This window comes from Zeugodacus cucurbitae, chromosome 5 (genome assembly GCF_028554725.1).
Source record: "Zeugodacus cucurbitae isolate PBARC_wt_2022May chromosome 5, idZeuCucr1.2, whole genome shotgun sequence".
Classification (NCBI taxonomy): domain Eukaryota; kingdom Metazoa; phylum Arthropoda; class Insecta; order Diptera; family Tephritidae; genus Zeugodacus; species Zeugodacus cucurbitae.
The window spans coordinates 8152133-8164418 of record NC_071670.1 but is presented as its reverse complement, the minus strand read 5'-3'; the positions used below and the strand labels follow the sequence as shown (position 1 = coordinate 8164418).

Sequence of the window (12286 nt, the reverse complement as noted above, 5' to 3'; positions counted from 1 at the left end):
ATTTTTTGTTTTCTTTTTTGTAATTAAACAAAAAATATTTTCCTCAATAGATATCGATCAGTTTTTATAAAAAATAAATTATTCTCACTTATTGTATTATCACGTGTAAAAAATATTTAAAAAAATAAGTTTGACTTAAAATGTGTTCATATTACAATGTAATCCGGTTATAATGGACTCCACGGGACCATGCCAAATTGTCCATTATAACCGAGTGTCCATCTAATCGGAATATAAAATTTTTAACTCAAAAAGTAAATTCAATGTGTTTTTTTATTAAAGCAATAAAGTTTATGAATAAAAATACAAAATTAAGAAAATAATAAGTTTAATTAAGTCTTTTGAAAAAAGACAGTGATTTTCTTTTGGGTGAATGCCTTATTGGCAAAATCTTTTTGTAGTTTGCTTTCGAGTTTATTGAGCAAATTGATTGCATCTGAACTATTCTCTTTTTGTTGAAAATATAGCTTCAGTTTCCTGGAATAATTCATAGCGTCTTCTATTTTTATTATAGTTTCGGGCTGTGCTAAATCTTCATCACCGGAGTCCTCTTCAAGCAGCTCATGCAGAAAGTCTTGAATTAAGTCATTGTCTGAGTGTTCTTCTGTGGCTATAATATTCTCGTCAATTCTTGAACATTCATCAAACTTGCTTAAAACCACTACGTTATTAATTTCGATAATTTTGCTTAAAGGTTCATCGTCCTCCTGGTTGAAATCTAATCCATCAGGAATGTCTTTTACCAGACCAGCATGTCGAAAACAGTTTCTTATGGTTTCCTTAGAGACACTTTCCCATGCAACACTTAATATATTGACAGCATCTAAAAGACTCACAGCTGTCCTGAAAGCAGACACTGTTCAGAAACAGCGGATTGTATTAAATTGTATTTAAAACTTACCAATAACCAATAATTTACTTTATACCGATGCATTAGCACAAATCATGGCAGTTAGACATTTTTCCACCACTGCATGTTTCATCTTTGATCTTATGTGTTTTGTCAGGCAGCATCTTATAGAAAATTCCCGTTTCGTCCGCGTTAAAAATGTTGTCCTTGGAATAATTGTTACTTATTATAGGCCAGGTTTGTAATAGCCAGTCATTTGTAACACAGAAGCCGATTCACCACAAATTTTGCCGAAGCAAATATTATGCCTCTTTTAAAATCTGTCTAGCCATCCGGAACTGCACTTAAAATTAGCATCGACAGCTTCTCCGAATTAATTGGCTTTCATCATTAGCATTGGACCACATACTGGAAAATTATTGGCCCTTTTCTGCTGAAACCATTTAAACAGTAATTCATCAACTTGAGGATGGTCGCCACTCTTATTTTTTTCTCTTGTCGTTGACTTTCCAATCATTTTTAATTTTTTTCCTGATTAATCCATATGTTCGAAACGGTCTGTTTTTTTTAGGTTTTTGTTCAAGCAAATGTCAGCTTGGGAAGTTCCTCCTTCAATTTCGCATATTATTGTATATTTTTCATGCAAAGTAAATACTCGCTTTTTATTTTATAAAATGAACATTTTCTGCTGCAGAGACTGATTGTGTCTCTTGATCGAATTCGGGGAAGTACAAAATTTTGCTTATTGCCAACTTTGTTTTGAAATTTGATTTTGAAAGCTTCGGTTATAATGGACAAAATCCGATTTTATTGTCTATTATAACCGGAGTCCATTATAACCGAGTCTATTTTAACCGAGTCTATTTTAACCGAGTTTTTTACATATGTTTGAACTGGGACTTGACAAAGAGGTACATAATAACAGAGTGTCCATCTTAAGCGAGTCCATTATAAATGGATTACACTGCATTTCCAAATTTTTGGAAAAAATAAAATTTCATTATACTTTAATTTTAATTTTAATTTTATATTAAATCTAAAAAAGGAAAATAATTTTAGTTAAAAAATTAATATATTTAATATTGTATTCTATAAATGAATATTTATTGAGATTTAACTTAAAAAAATAAATAATTAATAATAATAAATAATTGACTCTAAAATAATAACCAAAAATTTGACTGATCTGACAATTCTCTCAAGACTTAAACTCTTAAATGTAAATTCGGTTATCTTAAAATTAGTCTCGAAGTTTTAATATTTTTGAAACTTTGGATCCGATTTATAATAGGCATTATTATAAAATTTTGAGTCTAAAATTCATGAAAGATCATTATCTGATGGAACTTTATTTAGAGGACCCTGCTATTATGACACCACCGGCTACCAACCTCTTCATTGGTGGTGAAATATTTTTATCTTATATTAATTTAAGCTTTAAAGAACTTTATATGTCTACCTTGCCTGTCTCCAAAATTCCAAGCTTATAAGTTCCGAATATTTCATTTTATTTCATAAATGCTCTTCCTCTTTTTCATATTTGTCATATTCTTCTTGATGTTATACAGTAATGCCAGACGTAACCTAATCGATACAACAACTAAATACTCCTTTTGGGTTATTGGAGCCTTCTCAGAAAGCTGGTGAAATTAAAGAATTTGTCATGTCACATTGTCTGTCTTTGACGTTTCACAGTGTCTTTACTCCTACTATGTGTTAGTTAAATAACTTTAGATCTGAAGCTACCTTTCTAATGGATTCTTCTCACTCGGTAACGCAATATTTAACTAAGTTCTTCTTCTTGACTGGCGTAGACACCGCTTACGCAGTTATAGCCGAGTCTACAACAGCGTGCCTCGCATCTCTCCTTTTGTCAGTTTGGCGCCAATTGGTAACACTAAGTGAAGCCAGGTCCTTCTCCACTTGGTCCTTCCATCGGAGTGGAGGTCCCCTCTTCCTCGGCTTCCTCCGAGGTGCGTCGTACACTTTAACTAAGTTGCCAAAGCTTTATATTGAGGAAAATCATTCTGAGGAAGTCAATAGGTTGTTGGTTCTTGGGGCGATGACGATAACTGGCTTTCGCGAGCTACTATTCCCAGTATAGAGTTACTCATAAATCGCCGAAATATCTCTAAAGATGCAGGCTTACTGTTAAGTTGGGTCTTAATTGAATGTATGTATGAGAAAGTTTGGGAGAATACCGGATGATGAGTATTGCGATTGAGAGCTGAAACTATCCCAAATGTCATTCGAAGATTATACAAATATAGCTATTAGACATTGTAACTGATTTTCGAAAAATATTAATTTATCTCAATTGAATTATACACAAGTAAAGGGGGTTCTTATAAGAGCGCAACAAACGTTTCTTTTAAATAAAACAATAGGGGTTTGGGATATCAATGAAATTCTTGATTCCTGTAAAAGTACTTTCTATGGCATTATGTATGGAACTCGATTTTTGTTTTTTTTGCATGGCCACCACGGGCACGTTGCAGAAGTCCAGGCGCTGAATCCAATTTTCGTGAGATAACTCGTACACCAAACTTGGTATTCAGTAAATCGATTTTGGCATTCCCCTGTTGTTGGTTGTGGCGCCGTCCTGTTGGAACCACATATTGTCCAAGTACATATCATACAATTCGGACCAAAAATATTCGTTTATCTTTGAGCGGTCAGACAGGACGATTATGACGACCATAAATTGGACGTAGCTCTCTTAAAGTTGAAGCCACTGACTCAGAATTTTAATAATTACGAATTCGTTGTTGGATCGTACATCTTTCGATGAACAATGAAATAGGTTTACCACATTGCGGAAGAGAAATGTCAAAAGAGTAGGACGAAATATGGCGGCGTTTTTTCGGTCTACTTTTGTAGCGTCCCTATTGAAACCCTTTACAATTTGTAGTAGGTGTTTTCAATGAAAGTTACTAGTTTTTTATTATGTGTTGGAAAGAGAGACTCGTACTAAAAAGCTGTAAATCTTATGGATCAGTTTTGAAAGGGTTAGCCAATGAGTGTTTTTATAGGAGCTATGTATTATAAAAGTAACTCACTTGTGGCAAATTTAATAGCTAAATGATGCGTTTATGGGTCTTAAAAAGCTATTGTTAAACTTATGGAATATTTTTAAGAGTTTCCCAAAAGGTGGTTTCGAAAAAGCTTCGTTTATAATTCAATTTACCACAAATTTCGAGCATATGGTATACCCGATTAAATCTCTTTATGACACAGCTAGAAAATTGTTAAGAAATAAATATACCATATGATTTTTTAAATTATGATATAAAAATAAAATAAAATTTGAAGAAAACAGAAGCGATTTTTTTCAGTTTTTTATAGTCTAAATTTTAAAAATTGGTTTTTATTTTTTTTATTAAAAAATTTCATAATTTAAATTCATTCATAATACATAATGTCCTTGTATGAAATTTCATGTTTACCCTTAAATATTTACTAAATTCCTGTTAGCTGCGGTTTTAAATATCATCACACCTTCAAAACCTCAACTAATAAAGGAACTATTATAGAAAGTAACAGTGAATTTGGCACAAAGCAAATTTTTACAGCTCAAGAAGGTATAATTTTCGTGAAAGGTCAATACTTTTATAATAAAGCAAAAATAATAAGAAGTTTTTTTTTTTGTAAAAATTCGCTGATGCAAATATGCTGTAAGCCAAAACAAAGCGTTTGAGTAATAAAAATAAATGTGCAATGAAGCAAAAAAAGATGCACGAACACAGAGGCATACACAAACTCACGAAGCATAACGAAAGCGGTGCGTATTATTGATAAATGGCGACCGTTAAGCAAATCTAATGACACATCGGCGACACTTGTCGACAATGACAATGAAGAATGTGCATTGAAATGCGAGAAAAATGCAAGCAGCAGCGGCAGAGAAGAAGGAGAAGTGGCAGCAGACTGTGCATGCTGGCTGCGCATGCGCAAAGGTGCACAGCAGGTAGGCGGGCACGGCAGGATACGCATGCACTTAATCCTTGGTTAATACACGCAAGATAGGCTCATACATATGTATGTGTGTTTGTAATTTTTTTTCTTGTGCTGCTGGCCAGCCTCTTGCGATTTTCCTCGCCTTCACAGCTTGCCTTGTCTTATGGTGTTAGTTCCAAGGAAAACGGTTTTACCTGGATTTATAAGTAGAGTTGGCTTAGTGTGTGTTTCATGGTCAACTGTTGGTTGTGGTAGTAGGTGCAGCAACAACAACAACAGTAGTATATAGATGTTGTTGCTGTTATTGGTGATTACGGCCGACGGATTAGAAATTTCCAACCCTCTGTTAGCATCTTTTCACACACACACACACACATCGATATTGTATTACCGCCACAACAATCTTAATTTTTCCAAAAATTTTCCGTAATTCTGTTTTGCGCCTATTTTCTTAGCTGCATGCACTCAGGTGTAGCGCACAATGCAACAGTGTTGTAGTTGTTGTTGTTGTCAATTTCACATTGTTTTTGTACTATATTATTACAGTGTTTCTCTGTTTTTTTTTATTTTCAACTGGATTTTGTCTGCCGCCGCCTTTCAATAGCCATAGTCTTAGCCCTTATCCTGTTGCCCATTAACTCGCCATGCAATGATAAATTAAAATAATTTGAACAGAAACGACAGCCGCACAAAGGGGGCGGACAGTCTTTGTGAGCGCAATGGCTGATATGATGGACGGGCGGTTAAATTTGGACGGACGGACGCATCGACTGATCGACCGGTGGACGAACGGCCGAACGAAAAACGCTGGGAATAAGTTGCGAAGTAACTATGAATGATCTGTAGATCGATTGAATGAGCAAAAGACACTGTGATTGCGTATTAGATTGTAAGTAGAATACTCAGATAAGCTGCAGGAAGGCTGAAACATTGCACGACATCGTAGACTGTGGCTATTAGACTGATTATCTAGGCGGCAGACATTGTTGTCAAGCAAAGTGTTCCGAAGAAGCGTCGGATTAGTGGACTCAACATTGTAAAAAAGAGTTCTCGAATTGTAGATAAACCAGATTTGAATTTTGTATTATATTTAAGCAAAAAGTTGGGAACTTTTTATGTAAAATTTTGAAATGAAGAGCTGTTGAACTTGTGGAACAGTTTTGGAAAGAGTTTTGGGGTCGTTTTCTATGAGAATGTAGAAAGACGATACTAATATTAACTACTGTATTCTGGTAAACAAAATTAGATTTCGACCAAAGGACTCATTGAACTTGTGAAACGGATTAACGAAGCGGCTTCCGATTTAAGAGCTCGTAAATTGTGTTAAGCGTGAAAGTATTGAAATAATTAGGCAATTTTATGTGATAGCTTGTTGTGCAGATGGGTTGAACTTGTTATAGCTTTAAATTGATAAAGATACTCAAAGTAATAGCTATTGAACTTGTGGAACAGCTTGTCTGAAGTAGTTTCTGACTTTTGAACTCATGAAATGAAGACTAGGCTTTGTAAAAAAATAGTATTTGAATTGTAGGTAAACAATATTTAAGTTGTGAATATGATTTAAGCAAAAAATAGGGAACTGTTAATATCCTTTTTGGAACTGAGAAGTTGTTGAACTTGTGGAACGCTTTATTAGTAGTGTTTTGGGGTAATTTTCTCTTAAAATGTTGAAGGAATATACTAATATTAAGTGCTATAGGTTGATAGACAAAATTAAGTATAGACCAAGAACAAATTGAACTTTTGGAACGTATTATGGAAGCTGTTTTCGAGTTAAGAACTCATGAAATGATTCTTGAAAGTATTGCAATAATTAGATGAATTTATGAATATGTTAAATGGGTTTAAAATGATGAAGGTATGGAAATAAATAGCTATTGAACTTGTGGAACACTTTGTTTGAAGTATATTCTGACTTTTGAACTCATGGAATGTTCTATTTAAGGGATCTTATGATAGTGATAAACTTGAAAGTTAGATCAATGCAATTAAATCCGTTTATTTTGTAGAAGAACGTTTTGTTTCGAAGGTTTTTGGTTAAATCAGTCTTCAGAAATTTCTGTAAATAGCGAATATAAAAATAGCTAGTTACACGATAGTTTTCAATAAAATAATAAATAAAATAATTACTGAACTTGTGGAACAGTTAGCTTAAAAGGTTTTCAATTAGGTTTATACTAGGGATTTGGTGTCGTATAATGAAATTTGGGATAATTCTTCGAAAAGGCATTAAGATCAATCTTAAGTATAACCTGAATTTGATAGATTATTTGAGATTAGCGTACACGAAAGCAGTAAATACATTCGGTTTCATGTAACAATGCTTAGATCGTCATCAGAGAACTTCCATAAGAGCAAATATTAATATAAGATGCTCCAATATGTCTTCTTGAAACTTAGTTCTTCATACTAACTCATGCATGTGGCGACTTAAGACTTGCAATTTTTATATTACAAAGTTTTACTCGTTATTTCAAGCTCTAAGTAGATTCCACTCACTTTTCACAACTCATATGACATTTATATCATGTGGTTTGATATATATGATAGTGATGTTTTAAAACTATCGAGGGATATGTGTAGACTTGGTTGAGTTATGGGGTATACAGATGATCGTGAAACCCAACTAAGGAGGAGGCAAGGGTAGATGTTTTTTGAGTAATGATTTCTAAGTAGATTTTCTCTGGCTTTAGGTAGTATAGAAGAGACCAACTTTTCATGGATTGGTGTGGTCTTCAGCACATATTAAGTCAAATCAATTTATCCAGAACCTTATCAAGTCAACTCACTTCCGGTTGCCAATCGCAAATCTTTGCAATAACTCAATTAAGAGCAACGGCTTTTCAATACAAAACATATTTAAGGGTCCAACTCGACACAGTAGGGCGTGACACTGTGACCTTTCTAACGCAGTTAGAAACTTAACTACTTATTTCTTCAAAAGACTGCATAGTAAGAAATGAGCAGACAGACAGACAAATAACCGAATTTGTTTTTGTTGTGCTGACTGTCGAAACGTCATTAAGCCTAAGCAAATGTGTGCGCCTATGACGAATTCGACTGGCGCCAAACGAATGGCGTCTGGAACGGCAGGTGGTGACGTACATGTTGTTGTTGCTGCTGCTACTTGCATCCCGACGGCAGCTGACTGCGGTACAATGTCAGTATAACAACAGTATGAGACATTACAGCAAGTGAATTGAAAGGTTTAAACATGTCTAGCAACAACAACAACACATACAACATCGATTGTAATAAAATCGATTTGGAAAAGGTAATTGCTCTTGTTGCGGCTAAAATCTGAAAGAAAATGCAATTACAAAAGCAATACCACTGGTGTGGTAATTTTTGGGAAGAACAAGCTGTATTAATAGACGAACAATTGCTGAAAATCATTGCCTTCACCTTGAAATGAAATGTGTGGAAACGAATAATGCATAAGAAGGTGAGGGTCAATTAAATTAAGGGGGAAATGAGTGAAATCAAAGAACGAAAATGCGGATTAATGCAAGAAGCAAGGAAGCAAGTGGCATTGAGATGAAATCAAGCTGGAATATACAAGCTAGTAATTAGTATTACATATCAATTACAAAAACAGATTTCAAAAACACCAAAGTTAAACTGTTAAGCCAACTTAAACCATTTAAAAAATGCATCGGAATCGTTTCTTCGTTTCAATTAAAAAAAAAATATATCTTTCAATAAATCCAATATTCATATAGACCACACTTTTATTCATACCTTGTCATATCTTGTGGAAGACCGAAGAGTCCTTCCGAAGGATTGTATGTATGTATGTAATTGGCGTTGAACCGTTTAGCCGGTTATAGCCGAATCGATGAGAGCGCGCCACTCCTCTCTTTTCTTCGCTGTTCGGCGCCAGTTGGAGATTCCAAGTGTAACCAGGTCACTTTCCACCTGGTCCCTCCAACGGAGTGGAGGCCTTCCCCTTCCTCGGCTTCCTCCGGCGGGTAATGCATCGAACACTTTCAGAGCTGGAGTGTTTTCGTCCATTCGGACAACATGACCTAGCCAGCGTAGCCGCTGTCTTTTTATTCGCTGAACTATGTCAATGTCGTCCTATAACTCGTTCCATCGTCTCATCTGATGTTGACATCGTCCAAGCTTCGGCACCATAAAGCAGGACGGGTATGATAAGCGACTTGTAGAGTTTGATTTTGGTTCGTCGAGAGAGGACTTTACTTTTCAATTGCCTACTCAGTACAAAGTAGCACCCGTTGGCAAGAGTGATTCTGCGCTGGATTTCGAGGCTGACATTGTTCGTGTTGTTGATTCTGGTTCTCAGGTATACGAAATTATCTACGACTTCGAAGTTAAGACTGTCAGCAGTGGCGTGGGAGGATGGGATCATGTGTAGAAGTTCACGTAAGTGAGGAAAGTTTTTGATTGTCATTCACTTGGAAGTGGCCAGAAATGATTCTTCTCCACATGATTCAAGCAGCTCATGACATGCGGGTTTAGACCAAGTATCCTCTGGTTAGCTAACAAACATCCGTTTGAAGGCGAACCCGCTTCTGCGGTTGTGCGTAGGGTTTGGGACCCACCACATAAAAACGAAGTACCAATAAAAAATCGAAGAAAGCCTCGAAGGATTAAGTTAACTGGCAATGGCAGACCTCTAGGCATATTTTGGGTTTGAAAAAGCTTCTCGTTAAATCGTGTATCTGTCCCGAAGTAGCCTAGAACAAATTCTAATAATGAAGTTGCAGCTCTCTTTTGGTGAAACTCTCCTTTATTAACATTATGTTCTATATTCCATACAGTTTAAGCTCTCAATAAGTAAACTTAGAGTCTAAGTCTCTCAAAACCATTAACTAGAAACATTTTCATTAGATTGTGCTCAAAATTTTCACCAATAAAATGGTTTTATTGAATAGTATGCTATATTTCGAGTAATAGAAATTAGTAAAAGAAAGCTTGTTACAGCTTGATATCGAAAGCTTTCAAATAGGCTCATTGCACTACTTATAATTCTACCATTTTTCACCATCATCATTTTTAAATCTATAAGAACAGAGAAAATACAGTGACACATTAACAACTTACTTTATCAAAACTTCCACACACTCACCTATACCACATAGGCTACGAAAGACGCGAGAACGAGCCGGTAACTCCGGATTGCACTTTGAACAAGGTTCACCAAAAACAAAATCTTCTAGATATCTCTTCTTTGTACGCGGCCAGTAATAACAAACGAAGAGATAACCGTCGGAGAGACTGTTGAGTATGATTATGAATTAGATAAATGGCTAGTTACCGCTGGAACACACAAAACCGCTTACTTTGCGCCATTACAACCAATCAGTTCGACTGTAGGATAAATTAAATGCGAGTAGTTGCCAATGAGGCCCCTTCTACGTTTTCTATTAAAATTCTTCCATTTTTCTCGGTAGTTGAATTCATTGTACCATTTGCGTACCAAATGTGCCGGCCATTTCTGATGTATCATACCGTGATGAAAGTGATAATTTTGATTCACATGCGTTTCAGGGGGGCCTAAAGTTGGAGAGGAGATGGAGAAAGAGAGGGTGTGTATGTGTGTGTGTAACTGAAAAATTTTGTCCGGAAGTCTGCTAGATATTACCAATTCTTTGACAATAATCAGGTCCCACGCGACATCTTTTTAGATAACGTTCGGCTCTCGTTTGCAATTGCGCACTCCAATGCTGTTATGAAGATGAGATAAGACATTTGGGATATAATACGAGTATATGTAAAGATAAAGCGAGTAAAGCATTTTTATACACAGAATCTCCAGCCACCCCTGAAAACTCCTACACCTATCAGAAGTTGATAAACCATGCCCTCAAACTCACTAGACGACAATTGGTACAGAAAAGTTGTCCTTACAGCTTGATCTTCGTGAAGATTGAGGTCCCTAGATCTCGGAAGCTCCGGAGCTTGTTTAATAATACATTTTTTGTTGAAATTCAAGTTCTATGAACTCTCAGATCATCCACAGCTCAGAAGCTGGATTAATTGTGAGCTTGCGGTCAAGGGTATTAAAAAGAAACCTGGCTTATATATAAGAAGAACTATTAGGGAAGATCATAAGGGATTACAAAGTCGAGAAATCTAACCCTTGCATATAACCATATACTTTTTAAAAGACTACACTCCACTTCGAACGAGTTCTGAGAATCTGTTCAATTCTGTGTCCTCGTATCATCTACAGTTATTTAGCACGGTTATTTCATATAAAGGAATTCTTGAACCTCATCTGATGTCTTTTCTTGCTGGATTCGCAAATATCAATACGTACTTTAGGAAATACCTCTCTCACCGTCCACTTACCACGATATTCATATTTGCAATATTATACTGTTTTGCCACTCGATTCCGTATGCCATTGTGACCAAGTAAAAAGTAATAAATTTCATCAGCGCCGACTTTAAGAGATTCAAATGGCTGGCACTTTGGTGGGCGAGACTAAGTTTAAAAGAAAATAGAATTTGGACTGTATTTTGGTACATATAAGTCATAAGATGCATAGATCACTTAGTTTTACGGAGTCTTGATTTGGAAGAAATTATAATGATCGTTCCTGATGAATCTTCTCCCTTTCTTGGAGAGTTGTTCTTTATTACGTCATGATCTTCTATTACACTTGCGAATTATTCGCAATTATTCGTAATTTTTTTATTCCGATCGCGAATGATTCATTCGATTAACTGTGCCTTACCTCGCACATAATATGTGGCTCATTACGACCACACGTTAGATTATTCTCACAAGGAACTGCTGGGATTGTTTTATCAAAATTTGTTGAACAAGCTTCTACAAGGCCCAAATGAAACCAGATGAAAAATAACATTTTTTTTTTGGAAAAAAATTGTTTGTGTTTGTAGATTTTTTGACATTATTGCTGTTATTTGAAAAAAAAAGAAAACAATAAAATAAAATTAATAAGTTGCCTGGGATGCTTTGGAAAGTACTAATTCAATTGATTTTTCAAATTATTTTTATTTATTATTTTTTTATACTCTCGCTTCATGTTGTTTATAGTTTTGTTCACATAACGGTTGTTTGTGTCACAAAGAAATAAAAGAGTTAGATATGGGGTTATATATAAATGATCATGATGACGAGTGGAGTTGAAATTCGGATGTCTGTCCGTCCGAATGTCCGTGCAAGCGATAACTTGAGTAAAAAAATTGAGATATCGTATTGAAACTTGGAACACATGTTCCTTGGGACCGTGAGAGGGTTGCTTTCGAAAATGGGCAAAATCGGACGATTGCCACCAAAATGGCGAAAACCATAAACACATAAAGTGTCATAACTAAGCCAGAAATAAAGTTATAACAGTTATAATTTGGAATAAAGGATCGCACTAGGAAGGGGCATATTTGGATGTAATTTTTTTGGGGAAGTGGGCGTGGCCCGCCCCCAAATCGGTTAATTGTATATATCTCGCAAACCAATGAAGCTATATAAACCAAACTTTCTGCAGTC

The 12286-nt window shown here is 35.5% G+C and overlaps 1 protein-coding gene across 1 annotated transcript; it reads right to left on the bottom strand.

The window, feature by feature from the left end:
- Positions 1-332: 332 nt before the first annotated feature.
- LOC105216275 (uncharacterized) lies at positions 333-11749 on the bottom strand. Its single transcript, XM_054230961.1, has 7 exons — positions 11514-11749; positions 11126-11260; positions 10416-10497; positions 10114-10327; positions 9900-10048; positions 9682-9832; positions 333-843 (listed from the first exon to the last, which is right to left on the bottom strand). The coding sequence occupies exons 1-7, from the start codon at positions 11643-11645 to the stop codon at positions 333-335; spliced, it is 1374 nt and encodes a 457-aa protein (XP_054086936.1). The 5' UTR covers positions 11646-11749.
- Positions 11750-12286: the final 537 nt, after the last annotated feature.